Raw genomic sequence first — 19982 nt, 5'->3', positions numbered from 1 at the left:
TACACTAAAATTTTCAATAAAAGTTTTTTAAAGTTACATTAATATTCATTGTGTGTTTCTCTATGAATGTGTAGAAATGACATACCATGTGTGTGGAGGTCAGAAAACAACTTTGGAGAGAGTCAATTCTGTAGTAAAACATCTTTAACACACACACACAGGGTGTGTGTGTGTGTGAGAGAGAGAGAGAGAAAGAGAGAGAGAGAGAGAGAGAGAGAGAGAGAGAGAGAGAGAGAGAGACAGAGAGAGAGAGAGAGAAAGAGAGAGAGAGAGAGGAGAGAGAAAGACAGAGACAGAGCAAGAGAAAGACACAGACAGAGGCACAGAGACAGGAGGAAGGAATAAAGATATAAAATTGGCTCCATATTATAAAAAAGGAAGAAAAAGAAGTTAGGTAGAATTTGAGTGTATCAACGTTAAATTAATCCACTGAAGCTTCATGGGGCACTTCTGGAGACCATCATGCATTCTATTGCAAATGTCTATTTCAGGAATATATTTAGAAAAGAGGAGCTAACTGCATTTCAAAAAATACTTTTTGTATAAATTTTTTGGTTTTTCAAGACAGGGTTTCTCTGTGTAGCCCTGGCTGTCCTGTACTCACTTGTAGTCTAGGCTGGCAACAAATTCACAGCGATCCACGTGACTCTGCCACCCTAGTGCTGGGATTAAAGGCGTGCGCCACTACACCCGGCCAAATATCACTTTCATTTTTAATTTTTACGTGGTAAAGGACGACTCAATGCCCATATTCTTGCACAGGTGGTATCTCCTGTATGCACAACACTGCTAATGTACTAGAGAGAAAAATTAGACCAAGTGGGACAGAAATACAGTATGATGCATTGCTGTCAATGCACTTGTGACCTGCATTGGCACTTAGCCCATTCTTTAGTGTGTTATTTTTGTAGTGCATTCTCTGTGATAGTTTACTACCTCTGTTACTATAAACCTAAAATGTTTATCATTGTGCAGGTTTGAGGGATGAATGCGGCATGGAGAACCCTAGGGAAGACAGAGACAATGAATATTCACTATCGCAGAAATGTAGAGAGAAAGGAAAAGAGGATTCAGGTACTGGGACAGTGACTAGGAATATCAATCTTAAGCACAGACTGTGGTTTTCATATGAATACCAACAATGGAAAAAATTAGTGGGTTGATTAAGGTCAAATAAATGAGGAAATATAAAGGGATGGATTAGAATCATACTTATTGGCTCACACATTTGAGTAAATGTATTTTTATACTTAATGTTCCTCAGTGTATGACACTGTAATGTGTTCACATTTTTTGCTCTCCTCGGTACTCAAAGAGAGACTTTCTCATGGCTGGGGAAAACTGCAATTGCACAGTGCAGCTGACTCAACAGGAATACACAAAGCAACATGCATTACACACTTGAGCACCTCTGATCACCTATCTCAGATAGCTATGTTGGAGAGGTAAAATGAGTAAACGTTCATAGGGTAAAGAAGCCAATGAATATTGGTCTTCCATGGCACTTTTCCCTATACCGTAGCTTTCAAAAATATTCATATCACAGTGGTCATTCTGTCATTCTGTTTACACTGTAATGCTTTATCTTCTTGAATCCTGTTCCTCATCCTCACACACAGGAAGACAAAAAAAAAAAAAAAAGGAAAGTCCTTTATATGAATTTCCAGACTCTCCTAAATCCCTTTTAGTTTCCTTCCATTATTTAAGCACTGAGGTTCAGTGGTCTGAATTCCCGACCTCATGGAAAAATACTATCCTGGTAAAATTTGAACTTCCTAAGGAGCCATGAAAAGTTAGAATGGTTACCATGCTTTAACCTGACCATGTATAAATTGGAGACATTACATAGCAGTGGGTGAAAACAAAGAGGCTTCTTCTTTCTCAAGCTCAGAAGGAAGGTGAGTGCAAGCGATCATGATAATAACCATGCCAAATTCATGATCTCACATTCAAATTACAAAGCCAGTCAATAGGTGTGCTTGTCAAAGTTGATCTCTTACTTCCATTCCTCTCCTCCCTTTCTGACCCCTTCTTCCTCCCCTTTCTTTCTAGGTGCTTTTATGATCCAGGGTCTCACTATGTGTTCCAGCTGACCTGAAAGCCTGACCTTCCTGGTTCAGCACGTACAGTGCTGAAATTACATGTGTGCTCCATTGTGCTGATCCGAAACTAGCATTTTAATTTAAAATGGCACATACAAAAAGCAACAAATGCACACCTAATTTTAATTAGTATCTCTATTCTGATGTTCATAGTTCAACTCTGATGAACATATGGATTAAAATATAATATTATATATTCATTGAGACCCAGAAAACAGAAATGGCCAATTTATGAACAATTTGATTACATCTTTCTATGTTGTACTTGCTATTCTTAATTCTAACAACAAAACTCCTTTTTTTCTTTCAAGGAAGTTTACAAATTCGCAATGGAGTAAGCAAGGAAGAAACTCATGTGCTCACCACCAGCACAGAGAATTTGGCCAACAGAAGGGTTCATCAGTTGAAGATTAGCCGAGAGGGACCAGAACTTTCTGTTCAGGTATTTCATTTCTCATCTTTCCACTCGGCCTATATGCCAAGGCTCCTGATTCAAACATGTCTGAGCTTCTGACCAAGCCACACACTGGAGTATATAACATTGCCCCAGACTTCAACCTGGCCCTTAGCCATGGTCCACCATTCCACCAGCACCACAGTCACCTGCAATATAGCTGGAAAGGCACATTATTGAATCCCTCAGCATAGCTATTTCATCAGAAACTACTGGAGAGCAGGAAACACTGGAAAGTCTAATTGTGCTCACATTTAATCAGCTCTTAGTCAGATTGAGTGAAGAAGGCATGGGTGCAAAGAGGAAAGTATGGAAGACTATAGCAAGGTTTGCCAGGGAAGTGGACATGTGGTACTGATCATTGCAGAGAATGGCACAGGTGATGTGGAAGCCCTTAGGAAGACACAGATCTCCTCTATACATGCACTTAGTTCCTAGTGCACACTGGGTGGTAGTGACAAGGAAGAGCTCATTGGGTAATAATGATAGAGAAAGTTTTGAAGGGTTAATGTGTGCACAGGCAGAGCTGTCTGAGAAAACAATGTGGTAAGCTTCTGTGTACCAATAGTAACATTGTACAAAGAGCCAACAGCAGAGCAGGGCAGATCTTAATAAAGTCCACCCAAAGTCTAGACTACCTCCCTTTAATCATAACATAAAATGGAAATGTTATTCAGCTTGACAATCATTATTTTTCTTAGGCAAATTTAATTTATCCATTGTATTTGCTCTAAATTGTCACTTCAAATTTCTTCCTCTTTCTTTGCCACCAACATATGAGATGGCAATTTCTCTTTTAGAAAATGACTTCGTTTTCTTCCTCTGAGAACTATGTATCCTTTAAAAGAGGCATCACACATTCTTATTAACATATCTCTTCCTACCTGGATTTGAGAGTTTGTTTTCTCTCTCTCTCTCACATGCTAAACTCAATAGCCCAGAGCTCAAAGGCCTGCCTTAATGCCTGTGAGTCAGATCTCCTGGCCTTCTCACAAGCACAGATACAACATGCTATTATGTTGTAGTCTTTTTTTTTTTCAGACAGCTTCTCTCTGTGTTGCCTTGGCTGTCCTTGACATACTTTGTAGACCATGGTGGCCTTGAACTCACAGGTGCCTCCCAAATGCTGAGATTTAAGGTATATGCCAGTGCAAATAGTTGTTGTAGTCATTTTAACACCTTTGTTGCTCCACCAAATAGCTCCCTAAAGCACAAACCAAATAATTATTGAATGCACCAAAAACAAACAAGCAGACTAACTACCTTTTTTGAAAAAATTTTTAATTAATTTTTTTCTTGTTACATCTCAATGGTTATCCCATCCCTTGTATCCTCCCATTCTTCCATCCCTCCCATTTTCCCCTTATTCTCCTCCCCTATGACTGTTCCTAAGGGGGATTACCTCCCCCTGTATATGCTCATAGGGTATCAGGTTTCTTCTTGGTAACCTGCTGTCCTTCCTCTGAGTGCTACAAGGTCTCCCTTTCCAGGGGACATGGTCAAATGTGAGGCACCAGAGTACATGAGAAAGTCATATCCTACTCTCCACTCAACTGTGGAGAATGTTCTGACCACTGGCTAGATCTGGGTAGGGGTTTAAAGTTCACCACCTGTATTGTCCTTGGCTGGTGCCTTAGTTTGAGTGGGACCCCTGGGCCCAAATCTACCTATCATAATGTTCTACTGGTAGGTTTCTAGGATCCTCTGGATCCTTCTACTTTGCTATTCTCCCAAGCTTCTCTCATCTAGAGTCCCAGTAGGATGTTCTCTCCTCTGTCCCAGTTTCTTGATAAGTGAAGGCTTTCATTGGACATGCCCCTTGGGCTAGTATGCAGATAAAAGTGAGTATATACCATTTGAGTCTTTCTGCTTCTGGGTTAAATCACTCATTATGATCATTTCTAGCTCAATCCATTTATCCACAAATTTTGGGAATTCCTTGTTTTTAATAGCTGAGTAGTATTCCATAGTGTATATGTACGAGAGTTTCTTTGTTCATTCTTCTACTGGTGGACACTTACGCTGTTTCCATGTTCTGGCTATTATGAATAAGGCTGCTATGAACATGAGTGAGCAAATTTTCTTGTTGTGTATTGGAGCATATTCTGAGTATATTCCAAGGAGTGGAATAGCTGGGTCTTGAGGAAGCCAGTTTTCTGAGATAGCACCAGATAAATTTCCAAAGTGGCTGTACTAGTTTGCATTCCCACCAGCAATGAAAGAGTGTTCCTCTCTGCCACATCCTCGCCAGCATGTGGTGTCGCTTGAATTTTTGATCTTAGCCATTCTGATGGGTGTAAGATGGAATCTCTCAGTTGTTTTGATTTGCATTTCCCTGATGACTAAGGAGGTTGAGCATTTCTTTAAGTGTTTCTCAGCCATTTGATATTACTCTGTTGAGAATTCTCTGTTTAATTCCAAGCCACATTTCTCAATTGAGTTATTTGGTATGGTGGTGTTTAATTTCTTGAGTTCTTTATATATTTTGGATATTAGACCTTTGTCAGATGTAGGGTTGGTGAAGATCTTTTTCCAGTCTGTAGGCTGTCGCTTTGTTCTCTTGACAGTGTCTCCTGCCTTACAGAAGCTTCTCAGTCTCATGAGGTCCCATTTATCAATGGTTGACATTAAGGCCTGGGCTTTTGGTCTTCTGTTCAATATGTTCCAGGCTCTTCCCCACTTTTTCTTCTAAGTGATTTATTGTCTCTGGTTTTATGTTGAGGTCTTTAATCCACTTGGATTTGAGTGTTGCACAAGGTGACAAATCTGGATCCAGTTGCATTTTTTTACACATAGACATGCAGTTAGACAAGTACCATTTGTTGAAGATGCTATACTTTTTACATTGAATGAATTTGGCTTCTTTGTCAAAAAACAAGTGACCATATTTGTGTGGATTCATGTCTGGGCCTTCGATTCGAATCCACTGATCAACCAGACTGTTGCTGTGCCAGTACCATGACGTTTTAATTACTATTTCTTTATAGTACAGTTTGAGATCAGGTATGGAGATTCCTCCGGTGCACCTTTTATTGTTCAAGATTGTTTTAGGTATTCTGGGTTTTTTGTTTTTCCATATGAAGTTCAGAATTGACCTTTCAATGTCTTTAAAAAATTGTGTAGATATTTTGACAGGGATTGCATTGAATCTGTAGATAGCTTTGGTAGGATGGCCATTTTTACTATGTTAATTCTCCCAATCCACAGGCAAGGAAGATCATTCCATCTTCTCTGGTCATCTTTAATCTCTTTCTTCAGAGTTTTGAAGTGTTTTTCAAACAAGTCCTTCACTTGCTTAGTTAGAGTAACTCCTAAATATTTTATATTGCTTGTGTCTAATGTGAAGGGTGTGGTTTTCCTAATTTCTTCCTCTGCAAGCTTGTCATTTGTGTATAGGAAGGCTACAGACTTTTTCGAGTTAATTTTGTATCCAGCTACTTTGCTGAAAGTGTTTATCAGCTGTAGGAGTTCTCTGGTGGAATTTTGAGGGTCAGTTATGTACACTATCATATCATCTGCAAAGAGGGATAATTTGACTTCCTCCTTTCCCATTTGGATACACTTGATCTCCTATTGTTGTCTCATTGCTCTGGCTAGAACTTCGAGTACTATATTGAAGAGATATGGAGAGAGTGGGCAGCCTTGCCTTGTTCCTGATTTTAGAGGAATTTCCTTGAGTATCTCACCATTTACTTTGATTTTGGCTATTGGCTTGTTGTATATAGCCTTTATTATGTTGATGAAAGTGCCTTGTATCCCTGATGTCTCTAAAACTTTAAACATGAATGGGTGTTTGATTTTATCAAATGCTTTCTCTGCATCTAAAGAGATGATCATGTGGTTTTTTATATTCAGTTTGTTTATATGATGGATTACATTGATGGATTTCCGTATATTAAACCATGCCTGCATGCCTGGAATGAAGCCTACTTGGTCATGATGAATGATATTTTTGATGTGTTCTTGTTTTCGTTTTGCAAGTATTTTATTTAGTATTTTTGCACCGATGTTCATAAGAGAAATTGGTCTGAAATTCTCTTTCTTTGTTGAGTCTTTGTGAGGTTTAGGTATCAATGAGACTATGGCCTCATAGAATGAATTTGGTAATTTTCCATCCATTTCTATCTTTTGGAGTAGCTTGAATAGTATCGGTATTAGCTTGCCCTTGAATGTCTGGTAGAATTTTGCACTGAAATTATCTGGCCCTGGGTTTTTTTTTGTTTTTTGTTTTTTGTTTTTTTTTTTTTTTGTTTGTTTTTTTTTTTTTTTTTTTTTTGGTTGGGAGACTATCAATGATTGCTTCTATTTCTGTACAGGAAATGAGACTATTTAGCTTGTTTATCTGTTCTTCACTCAACTTTGGCATGTGAAATTGATCAAGAAAATTATCCATTTCCCTTAGATTTTCAAATTTTGTGGCATATATGCTTTCAAAGTAGGATCTTATGATTCTTTGTATTTCTTCAGTGTCTGTTGTTATGTCTCCCTTTTCATTTCTAATTTTGTTGATTTCAATACTCTCTCTCTCTGCCTTTTAGTTAATTTGGCTAACGGTCTGTCTATCTTGTTGATTTTCTCAAAGAACCACCTCTTGATTTTGTTGATCCTTTGGACTGTTTTCTTAGTTTCTAATTTGTTAATTTCAGCCCTGAGTTTGGTTATTTCTAGACATCTACTCCTCTTGGGTGTTTCTGCTTCTTTTTTTTCTAGGACTTCCAGTTGTGTCATTAAGATGCTTATGTGCGATGTTTCCAATTTCTTTTTAAAGGCACTTAGTGCTATGAATTTTCCTCTTAGCACTGCTTTCAATGTATCCCACAAATTTTGGTATGCTATTCCTTCATTTTCATAGAAGTTCAGAAACTCCTTGATTTCTTTCTTTATTTCTTCCCTGACCCAGGTGTCATTTAGCAGAGAGTTATTTAGTTTCCACGTACGTGTAGGCTTTTTGTTATTTCTGTTGTTGTTGAATTGCAGCCTAAGAGCATGGTGTTCTGATAGGATACAAGGTATTCTTTCTCTTGTATCTATTGCGGCTAAGCAAATTAACTAACAAAGTTGTTTCTGGTTCAAAAGAAGAATCCTATTTCTTATCAATTTTTCAGATTGATAGACTTTATCATTCTATTGCCAAAATTTGTGGGAAAGTTAATATATATCTATTTTCAAAATGCATCTTTCATTTTAGTTATTAATCACTGTGACAAAAATACATGAAAAGGAGCTTAAATTAATTCTGGCTTGCAGTTTGTGAGGACAGTCCACCATTGCCACAGCAGCACAAGGCAACTGGTTACATTCCATTTCTAGTCAGGAAGCAGAGATGGATGAATGTTGTTGTTCATTTCTTTCTACTTTTTGTTGATTCCAGAACTTGGGTTTGGAATGGTCTTTAAGTGAGTCTTTCCACCTCAATTCAATCTAGACACTCCACTATAAATATGATTGTGTTTGTTTCTGTGGTCATTTTAAATTCCATGTATTTGACAATCAAGATTAACTATTATACCATCTTTCCCTTAGTCTTTCCCCTTATTCACAAAGTTCACAAAAATAGTATTTCTCAAGACATGAATAGGCAAGATGTGGTGGTGCATGCCTTTAATTCTAGCACTTGGGAGGCAATGGCAGGCAGAGCACTGTGAGTTTGACCAGCCTGGTCTACAAAGTGAGTCTAGGACAGCAAAACTACACAGAGAAACCCTGTCTCAAAAAAAAAAAAAAAAAAAAAAAAAAAAAAAAAAAAAAAAAAAGACATAAAAAAGGGTACTTTTGGACAATCCTGTGCTGAAATATTGTGTGAAATACTTCTGGGGAAGAATGACTATTGTCTATATAGGAATCAAGCAGCAAACCACCATAAGGATGCTACTAGGTCCAAATTATTGAACCAGTGGGATTTACTGAAATTGTTAACAGTAGAATGAATGAGAGGTTAGACCACTAAAAATGTTTTAAAAATAGCTACATCACTAAAATGCACTCCAGTATAGTTCATAAGTCACAAAAGCTGGAAATTTGGCATGTGCTGTATAAATTTAAGGCAAATCAATAGACAGGAACATGCTTATTCCGGGCAACTGATTTAAGGGACCTAAGGGCCAAGTCCTAGTGTGTCTAGCCAATAAAAGACATCCTGAAGACTTTGAATCATTTACTTACTTAGATTAATGAGCTTTTCTGTAGGATGTTATATTTCACTTCTTCAAGAATAATGCCCCTACTTACTTACCCAGGCCAAGGTCATCTAATATGACCAGTCAAGGAATAAAACCAGGCTCAGATTGAAGGGGCCACAGAATGACTGAGGCTGTGATAATTATATTGAGAGTAATCATGCTTTTCATTCCCTTACCAGCACCAGAATATGGTTGGTGATTGCATTGACAAATACAGTTGTATTTGTCAGGATACAGTGATGTTTCCAACCTGTACAAAGTATATAAGGTTAATGGCTAAGAACAACTGTTCTGTTACATTTCCATGTTTCCTTGACTTCTAAGAGACCATGCAGGAAAATAGAAAATAATCTTAATATTTCACTGCCTAAGGTATTGCCTCCATTTCTCAGGAACTGAAAGGCATGTATTATCCCAGTAGCCACAGACTCTTACCCAAAAATACTATGATGCATGCCTCTCATGGCTGACAGGCACACTCCATGGTTCACTGCACACAAGCTTTCCTCCAACAGAGGAAATTGCTACACAACCTCAGGGAAAGTTAGCTCTTGACTCACTTGTCATATTCCTGATATTTGAGGCAGAAAGTTCTCTCACATTTTGGGGTATGACTTGCATTTTGTTTTAATAGATCATCTCTTCCCTCAGTTTTCTTCTACCCCATTAGTTGATCACTGCTGTCTCTTTGTGGGTCTTCTTTCATCTTTCCTATTAGACTCCTACTGTTTTTAGCTATAATCATGTAATGGCTTCACTTATTCAACCTTATATTATATTATAGAGTCTCATGCATGTGCTATTAATGTCTATCCCATCCATACCTCTCCTGATGTCCTGCAATTTGTAACCTCAACTTTCCCCTTACATTGCCTATTGTCCTTAACTCATTTTATTGTTTTCTTTGAGTAACTCATGCTATCTGTTATGGAATATTATTTGTTTGTTTGTCTGTTTATTTATGTATTTGTTTACTAACTTACTTACTTTATGTCCTATAGTCCTTGCATAGAGTATAAGTTTGAGGAAAACAGGATCTTGGTTTGCATTTATTACTGCAGCGCTCCCTCTTCACCAAACAGTCCCAAGAAGCAGGCCCTCAATGAGTGTTTGTAAACTAAATGGATGAATACCACATGGTTGCAGGTTCTATGTTACAAAGATTAATGTGACTTTTTGGAAAAGGGTACTTATTCTAGTTTCCTTTCTGTTGCTGTGACAAATATCCAGACTAAATTTAGCTAAGGTCAGAAAGGGCTTACTTTAACTCATAATACCAAGTTACAGCCCACCAGAAGAATGAAGTCAATGTGGCAGGAACTTAAAACAACTAGCCTCATTGACATTTAAGAGCAGAGATAAATGAATATATATATATAGTCTTTTAGCTGTCGAGTTATCATTAGTTTAGCTGCCATTATGATCAGAGACCTGAAGATAATTTAGATGAATTTACATATCAATTAAAATTAGAGTAACTTGACAGTTGTCTCCTGTGGTTTTGATGGCACAATGGGCAGAAGCAGTCTTGCCATCAGGCACAGAAGAAGAGAGGTTATTTCTGTGGAAAAAAGAACATCAGAGAAACTGAAGTCATCCTGTTTTTAGGCGTATAAAACAATAACTCTCTGGATGTCCAGTTTGTACACAATTCATGCTGGGCCCTAGCAGCAGGAGAGTAACTGGTGTCAGTCATACCACAATCCAGAGCTGAAGTCTTCCATTATGACCAATCTTCTCAGAGACCTTCAGGTGTTACTGCTAGGATTTGTAATGTCTCTGTCAGGAGATCTCTGATAAGCTGAGGGTTAGCATATCTGAGTTAAACAATCTCTGTCTGTCTTTAGTTATCTGTTCTAAACTACATCTGCCTTTTTCCCTTCCTAAGACCATTAACAATTTCAACCAACCCCACCTAAAATGACTATACCTGTCCATTTACCACTGAACAACCCAAAATTACCAATCCCACTTCAGGAATGGGACATCGTTTTGTTTTGTCGTTCTCTTTTTAATTTTTCTGTCTCACTCTTAGTCTTACTTCATTACTTCCCTCTGTTTCTGTATTTCTTTCTTGCTTTTTCCCTCCACCTAGGCATTCTTGTCATTTATTTTTCCCATCTCTTTCTTGTTTTATCTCTATTTATATAAAATATATCTCTTCATATCTGATCTGTTGGTTGACCTCTATATATGTATAGATTACAACCATTACTATTTTATCATGTGCGGTCTGAACATCAATATTCGAATTGTTATATAATTATCTTTGCCTAATATAATCATAAACACCGGCACCAAAGTTCTAAAACATATTGATCTAAACAAGAAACTGTTTCAGGTAACAAAGTGAAGCAAAGGTAGATCAGGCACATAGCTCAATATATTTCAGCAGCAATGGATGCATTTAAGAGACACAAAACAGCAAGAAACAGCAATATAGTAGTCATAGCTTTTCCCTGGAGGTTTTATAAGCCTTCCCCTAAGTAGGGAGATTTTCTTAAAGGATTTTGTTGCCCTATTTTTCAGGTACACCCTGAGAATATGAAGATTCAATATCATATATAGGTAGTTGTAATCCTTAAAATCTCTTTTAATTTCTATTGAAAGGGATAGGTAGCAATCTGGCGTTTAGCATTAACATTATTTTGTGTTAGTCTCTTGAAAGTAACCTTTTCTACTTCTTTATTAATTATCAAGCAACTGTCCACCTGAAATGGCTGACAGACCATGAAATTGCATCTCCCAGTTATCCTTAACAATAAGTAAAAATTTATTTATTTACTTCTGTTTAATTTTGAAAACAAATATAGGAGGTGAAACAAAACCTACCCTGGAAATCAGTCACGACCATAAGTATAGTCATGGATATTTTGAAGAATAGAATCATTCATGAACAAGTTGGCAATTTGAACATCTAAATTATCTTTGACAGTACATAATAAAATGACAGCCATTGAACTGAAACTCCTTCATCATCAACATCCCTAAATACAGAAACCAGGAAGTTTTCTGACGCCCATATGGCATATCATTGTAGAACACAATTCCCCATATGACCCAGTTTATTAAAAAACATATATATATATTTTAGTATTGCTAGTATCCTGAATAGACCTTATGAGTCAGTGTCTTTTTTACATCCTGACTAATGAAGAATTTATTTGGCAAGGATAGATGCATATTGTTTTAAAACACAGATAAGATTATATTTTTCCCGGACATGTGATTTTACCTTTTTTTCCCTCGTTGCTGTTCAAAAGTTTAGTCATTATTGATAAACCATGGGAGAACATAGTTTTTTTTAATAATCATGTTTTAATCAATCCCCTAACTCAATTTTAACAGTTCTGTGTTAATGACATATTTTGCCAAAGCGTGATAGCTTGTTTTTAGGCTGGTATTTTTATGGTTTCAAGGCATCCAATGAAAAAAAAATATGCAAGCCAGTTTGGACAGATTGCTATATCTCAAGAAATGTACTATCAATGTTAGTAGTCAGAGTGAAAACTGTCACTAGGCCCAAGAAAATCATGAGGCCAAAGTTGTTATGGTTATTATTTATAACATCATTTGGGTTCTACATGAGCTAATTTTTCTAAAAAAGCATGTCTATAAATTTTGTTGTATAGCACACATAGCACACTTCTTAGACTGCAGATGATAACTGGAATGACAAGAATCAAATTAAGCACCATTCCCAGATTTATTTCTAAATTGATGATACTAGGCCAAAAATTGTTATGAGACAAAGGAATGAGAAATTTTTTTTCTATTTTTTTATTAATTTATTCTTGTTACATCTCAATGTTTATCCCATCCCTTGTATCCTCCCATTCCTCCCCTCCCCCCGTCCCCATTTTCCCATTATTCCCCTCCCATATGACTGTTCCTGAGGGGGATTACGTCCCCCTGTATATTCTCATAGGGTATCAAGTCTCTTCTTGGCTACTTGCTGTCCTTCCTCTGAGTGCCACCAGGTCTCCCCCTCCAGGGGACATGGTCAAATGTGAGGCACCAGAGTACGTGAGAAAGTCGTATCACACTCTCCACTCAACTGTGGAGAATATTCTGACCATTGGCTAGATCTGGGTAGGGGTTTAAAGTTTACCTCCTGTATTGTCCTTGGCTGGTGCCTTAGTTTGAGCGGGACCCCTGGGCCCAAATCTGCCTATCATATTGTTCTACTTGTAGATTTCTAGGACCCTCTGTATCCTTTTATTTTGCTATTCTCCCATGCGTCTCTCATTTAGAGTCCCAATAGGATGCCTTCCCCTCTGTCCCAGTTTCCTGGTAAGTGAAGGCTTTCGTGGGACATGCCCCTTGGGCTAGTATGCAGATATAAGTGAGTATATACCATTTGATTCTTTCTGCTTCTGGGTTAACTCACTCATTATGATCATTTCTAGCTCAATCCATTTATCCACAAATTTCGGGAATTCCTTGTTTTTAATAGCTGAGTAGTATTCCATAGTGTATATGTACCACAGTTTCTTTATCCACTCTTCTACTGAGGGACACTTAGGCTGTTTCCATGTTCTGGCTATTATGAATAAGGCTGCTATGAACATGGTTGAGCAAATTTTCTTGTTGTGTGCTGGAGCATCTTCTGGGTATATTCCAAGGAGTGGGATAGCTGGGTCTTGAGGAAGCCCTATTCCCATTTTTCTGAGATAGCACCAGATAGATTTCCAAAATGGCTGTACTAGTTTGCATTCCCACCAGCAATGAAGCAGTGTTCCTCTCTCCCCACATCCTCGCCAGCATGTGGTGTCACTTGAGTTTTTGATCTTAGCCATTCTGATGGGTGTAAGATGGAATCTCAGAGTTGTTTTGATTTGCATTTCCCTGATGACTAAGGAGGTTGAGCATTTCTTTAAGTGTTTCTCAGCCATTTGATACTCCTCTGTTGAGAATTCTCTGTTTAATTCCAAGCCCCATTTCTCAATTGGGTTATTCGGTTTGGTGGTGTTTAATTTCTTGAGTTCTTTATATATTTTGGATATTAGACCTTTGTCAGATGTAGGGTTGGTGAAGATCTTTTCCCAGTCTGTAGGCTGTCGCTTTGTTCTCTTGACAGTGTCTCCTGCCTTACAGAAGCTTCTCAGCCTCATGAGGTCCCATTTATTAATGGTTGACATTAAGGCCTGGGCCGTTGGTGTTCTGTTCAGGAAGTTGTCTCCTGTGCCAATATGTTCCAGGCTCTTTCCCACTTTTTCTTCTAAGTGGCTTAGTGTCTCTGGTTTTATGTTGAGGTCTTTAATCCACTTGGATTTGAGTTTTGTGCAAGGTGCCAAATATGGGTCCAGTTTCATTTTTTTACACATAGACCTCCAGTTAGACCAGCACCATTTGTTGAAGATGCTATCCTTTTTCCATTGAATGGATTTGGCTTCTTTGTCAAAAATCAAGTGACCATATGTGTGTGGATTCATATCTGGGTCTTCGATTCGATTCCACTGATCAACCAGCCTGTTGCTATGCCAGTACCATGCTGTTTTAAGTACTAGTGCTTTATAGTACAGTTTGAGATCAGGTATGGAGATTCCTCCGGAGCACCTTTTATTGTACAAGATTGTTTTAGCTATTCTGGGTTTTTTGTTTTTCCATATGAAGTTCAGAATTGAACTTTCAATGTCTTTAAAAAATTGTGTAGGTATTTTGATAGGGATTGCATTGAATCTGTAGATTGCTTTTGGTAGGATGGCCATTTTTACTATGTTAATTCTCCCGATCCATGAGCAAGGAAGATCATGCCATCTTCTCAGGTCATCTTCAATCTCTTTCTTCAGAGTTTTGAAATTTTTTTCATACAAGTCCTTCACTTGCTTAGTTAGGGTAACTCCTAGATATTTTATATTGCTTGTGGCTAATGTGAAGGGTGTGGTTTTCCTAATTTCTTCCTCTGCAAGCTTGTCATTTGTGTATAGGAAGGCTACAGACTTTTTTGAGTTAATTTTGTATCCAGCCAATTTGCTGAAGGTGTTTATCAGCTGTAGGAGTTCTCTGGTGGAATTTTGAGGGTCACTTATGTACACTATCATATCATCTGCAAAGAGGGATAATTTGACTTCCTCCTTTCCCATTTGCATACCCTTGATCTCCTTTTGTTGTCTTATTGCTCTGGCTAGAACTTCGAGTACTATATTGAAGAGATATGGAGAGAGTGGTCAGCCTTGCCTTGTTCCCGATTTGAGAGGAATTTCCTTGAGTATCTCACCATTTACTTTGATTTTGGCTATTGGCTTGCTGTATATAGCCTTTATTATGTTGAGGAAAGTGCCTTGTATCCCCGATCTCTCTAAAACTTTAAACAAGAATGGGTGTTGAATTTTATCAAATGCTTTCTCTGCATCCAAGGAGATGATCATGTGGTTTTTTATTTTCAGTTTGTTTATATGGTGGATTACATTGATGGATTTCCGTATATTAAACCATCCCTGCATGCCTGGAATGAAGCCTACTTGGTCATGATGAATGATATCTTTGATGTGTTCCTGTATTCGTTTTGCAAGTATTTTATTTAGTATTTTTGCATCTATGTTCATAAGAGAAATTGGTCTGAAATTCTCTTTCTTTGTTGAGTCTTTGTGAGGTTTAGGTATCAATGAGACTATGGCCTCATAGAATGAATTTGGTAATTTTCCATCCATTTCTATCTTTTGGAGTAGCTTGAAGAGTATCGGTATTAGCTCGCCCTTGAAGGTCTGGTAGAATTCTGCACTGAAACCATCTGGCCCTGGGCTTTTTTTGGTTGGGAGACCATCGATGATTGCTTCTATTTTTGTAGGAGAAATGGGACTATTTAGCTTGTTTATCTGTTCTTCATTCAACTTTGGCAAGTGAAATTGTTCAAGAAAATTGTCCATTTCCCTTAGATTTTCAAATTTTGTGGCGTATATGCCTTCAAAGTAGGATCTTATGATTCTTTGAATTTCTTCAGTGTCTGTTGTTATGTCTCCCTTTTCATTTCTGATTTTGTTGATTTCAATACTGTCTCTCTGCCTTTTAGTTAGTTTGGCTAATGGTCTGTCTATCTTGTTGATTTTCTCAAAGAACCAGCTTTTGGTTTTGTTGATTGTTTGGACTGTTTTCTTAGTTTCTAACTTGTTAATTTCAGCTCTGAGTTTGATTATTTCCAGGCGTCTACTCCTCTTGGGTGTTTCTGCTTCTTTTTTTTCTAGGGCTTCCAGTTGTGTTGTTAAGATGCTTATGTGCGATGTTTCCAATTTCTTTTTAAAGGCACTTAGTGCTATGAATTTTCCTCTTAGCACTGCTTTCAATGTATCCCACAAATTTGGGTATGTTGTTTCTTCATTTTCATTGAATTTCAGAAACTCCTTGATTTCTTTCGTTATTTCTTCCCTGACCCAGGTGTCATTTAGCAGAGAGTTGTTTAGTTTCCACATACGTGTAGGCTTTTTGTTATTTCTGTTGTTGTTGAATTGCAGCCTAAGAGCATGGTGATCTGATAGGATACAAGGTATTATTTCAATCCTCTTGTATCTATTGAGACTTGCTTTGTGACCTACGATGTGATCAATTTTGGAGAAGGTTCCATGGGGTGCAGAGAAGAAGGTGTATTCTTTCTTGTTTGGGTGAAAGGTTCTATAGATATCTGTTAGATCCATTTGACCCATGGCATTGGTTAATGATGTTATTTCTCGGCTTAGTTTCTGTTTCAATGACTTATCCTTCAGTGAGAGTGGGGTGTTGAAGTCTCCCACTATTATTGTGTGGGGATCGATGTGTGGTTTAAGCTTTTTTAGGAGATCTTTTACAAATGTGGGTGCCCTTGTATTGGGAGCATAGATGTTCAGAATTGTGATGTCATCTTGGTTGAGTTTACCTTTGATGAGTATGAAGTGTCCTTCCTCATCCCTTTTGATTAATTTTGGTTGAAAGTCTATTTTGTTCGATACTAAAATGGCTACACCTGCTTGCTTCTTGTGACCATTTGCTTGGAAAATTTTTTTCCAACCTTTTACCCTGAGGTAATGCCTTTCATTATGGGTGAGATGTGTTTCTTGGATGCAGAAGAATGTTGGATCTTGTTTATGTACCCATTCAGTTAGTCTGTGTCTTTTTATTGGAGAATTGAGGCCATTGATGTTGAGAGATATTAATGACCAGTGACTGTTAAGAGTCTTAATTTTGATGTTGTTTCCAGTCGAGCGTTTGTGTAGTTGTGTTTTTGCCATGGGATAGTTATCTATTTCCTGGGTAGTTTTGGTTGTAGCTTGACCCTTTGGGATGGAGTTTTCCTTCTAGTACCTTCTGTAAAGCTGGGTTTGTGGATAGGTACTGTTTGAATTTGTTTTTGTCATGGAATATTTTGTTTTCTCCATCGATGGTTATTGATAATTTTGCTGGGTAAAGTAGTCTGGCCTGGCATCTGTGGTCTCTTAGGGTTTGCAGGATCTCTGTCCAGGCCCTTCTGGCTTTTATGGTCTCTGCTGAGAAGTCGGGTGTAATTCTGATAGGTTTACCATTAAATGTTATTTGGCCCTTTTCCCTTGCAGCTTTTAATATTTTTTTCTTTGTTCTGCAAGTTTTGTGTTTTGATTATTATGTGGCGGGCAGTTTTTCTTTTCTGGTCAATTCTATTTGGTGTTCTGTAGGCCTCTTGTACGTTTATAGGCATTTCTTTCTTTAGATTGGGGAAATTTTCTTCTATGATTTTGTTGAGAATAGTTTCTGGGCCCTGGAGTCTGATGTCTTCTCTTTCTTCAATGCCTATTATCCTCAGATTTCTTCTTTTCATGGTGTCCTTAATTTCTTGGATGTTTTGTGTCAGGAGTTTTCCAGATTTGGCATTTTCTTTAATGGTTGATTCAATATCTGTGATTGTCTCTTCTAGCCCTGAGATTCGTTCTTCCATCTCTTGGATTCTGTTAGAAAAGCTCACCTCTGTGTTGCTCGCCTTCTTCTCTGAGGTCTCACGTTCTCGTTTTTCTTCTGTCTGTGTGTTTATCATTGAATCCATTTTCATTTTCAGATCTTGAACTGATTTTTTGATTTCTTTCATCTGATTTTTTGTATATTCCTGAGTTTCTTCCATTGCCTCTTTATAGGTCTTCAGAGCTTGAACCGTTTTATCTATTTCTTTCATCTGGTTGTTTGCATTTTCCTGCAATTTTTCCAGTTCCACTCTATGTGCTTCTTTTATATCTCTCACCTGTTTGTCTGCGTCTTCCTGCATTTGATTACGAATTTTATTTGTTTCCTCCATTATCATCCTCATTACTAAGGATTTGAGGTCATTTTCTTGTATTTCCATTGTATTTGAGTTCTCTGTGTTGTTTTCTTTGGGATAGCTGGAAACTGGAGACGCCATGTTGTTTTGGGGTTTTTTGCGTATGCTTTTTCGTTGTCCTTTAGACATCTTGCCGTCTTTGTTTTTGTTGGGTAGCTTCCAGAGTTGAATGGAGGGTGTCTGACGATAGATTCACTTGTTATCACACGATTTCCCTAGGCTGGGAGCTCAAAGCTTCACTGGTGTGGATGTTAGGAGGTTAGCCCTGTTGTTCTGGTCTCTCACAGCCAGTGATCCTCAGCCCCCCTCTTCCGTGGATCCTGCAATTGATCTGGGTCTCTGAATGAGCGTTGGGTCAGGCCAAGGTATCCACAGCCTTCTGTGTTCCCTGCCAAGTCCAGCCAGGAGCACTGGGACCGAACCACGGGCTGAGCTCAACTAGATTCTCAGGGCCTGAACCGTCTGCCAAGCTCAGCAAGGGATTCTGGGCCCAAAATACACACAGGGTCCATCCAGAATTTTTGGGCTGGGACTACGCACCAAACTCCACTAGGCCCTTTTGGCCCAAAGTGTGTGCTGTGGTCAGTTATTGACTCAGGGCCCGAACTGACCACCAATCTCAGCCAGGAATTCTGGATTCAAACTGCACACTGTGTCCAACCAGAGTCTTAGAGCTGGTGGAACCGAGAGCTCTGTCCAGCCTGCGCCACAGCAGGAGAACTGCGGCTGCTTTGAGTTAGCGCCAGTGCTGGAACAAGTGCTCCACCCAGACTGTGTCACCGCAGGGGAGCTGCTGCTGAGCTGAGGCGGTGCCTAGGATGGAACTGAGCACGTCATTAAGCCTGCGCCACAGCAGGAGAACTGCGGCTGCTCTGAGTTAGCGCCAATGGTGGAACCAAGTGCTCTGCCCAGACTGTGTCACTGCTGGGGAGCTGCCACTGAGCTGAGGTGGCGCCTAGCGTGGAACTGAGTGCTAGGCCAGGGCTGCGCCACAGCAGGAGAACTGCAGCAGGAGAACTGCAGCTGCTCTGAGTTAGCGCCTGTGGTGAAACCAAGTGCTCCGCCCAGACTGTGTCACCGCAGGGGAGCTGCCGCTGAGCTGAGGTGCTGCCTAGTGTGGAGCAGCGTGCTCAACTAACCCTGCGCCACAGCAGGGGAGCTGTGGCTGGAGCTGAGTTAGTGCCTCAGGCAGAATTGCTTGCTGGGCCGGCCAGTACCCGGGACTCTGGCGCCGAACTGTCTGCCGAGTCCAGTCTGGGTCCAAAGGCTCCACGCGACCCAAATCCTGCCCCGAGACCCCTCTCCCGCAGCAACTCCCACCAGCCACCACACTAATCGCCTCCACCGGAAGGCTATGAGCTGCAAACCTCAGCCGCCGCTGCTGGTGCCGCTGGTGTTGCTGCCTCTGCTGCTACCGCTCCGATCAGAGAAAAACCACGCTCCTCCCGTGTGCAGGGGCACGCAGGTCCTCCGCACCCTGGTTCCCCCGAACCGTGGAGCACTCCCGCTGCCGTGATGTTCGGACCTCGGTGTTCCTGGCTCAGAAATCTGTGCAATTCCCTGAATTGTTCACTGGAGCCTCCAAACGCGGTCCACACTGCTCGCCGCCATCTTGGATCCCGGAAATGTCTCGGAATGAGAAAATTTTAGAGTCTGTTTGCCACCTTGGAAACTGAAGTGGATTCCAATTTAGCTGTAATTTGTTAACATGTAGACTGTATGTTCATTGCTAACTCAAAATTGCTCCAATGCCCATGGAGATAGGGCTTAACCTGTGCCCAGGTCACTTTAGTAGCATTACATGCATTTAATTCATAAGTTCATGGGTCGTCAAATCAAGCCTGGCTCTTGTTTACAAGTAATAAAACATAAGAAGGTTGATTTGTCTGAACAAATGTTCTTTTTCTTTCCCCAAGGGAATATTAATAATTAATATAATTAATTGGTAATTGTAGAAAAGGAACAAATGACAGTAAAGAGGAATTAGATTT

The 19982-nt window shown here is 39.2% G+C and overlaps 1 protein-coding gene across 1 annotated transcript in view; it reads left to right on the top strand.

Annotated features, from left to right (window-relative positions):
* Positions 1 to 19982, top strand: part of LOC127190912 (contactin-associated protein like 5-1-like) — a 721994-nt gene that overhangs the window by 637878 nt on the left and 64134 nt on the right. The window contains exon 20 of the mRNA XM_051148186.1: positions 2414 to 2544. Within this exon, the coding sequence (XP_051004143.1) occupies positions 2414 to 2544 (131 nt within the window). The remainder of the gene's footprint in view (positions 1 to 2413; positions 2545 to 19982) is intronic.

This window comes from Acomys russatus, chromosome 6 (assembly GCF_903995435.1).
Source record: "Acomys russatus chromosome 6, mAcoRus1.1, whole genome shotgun sequence".
Lineage (NCBI taxonomy): Eukaryota > Metazoa > Chordata > Mammalia > Rodentia > Muridae > Acomys > Acomys russatus.
This window is presented reverse-complemented; position numbering and strand designations above follow the sequence as displayed.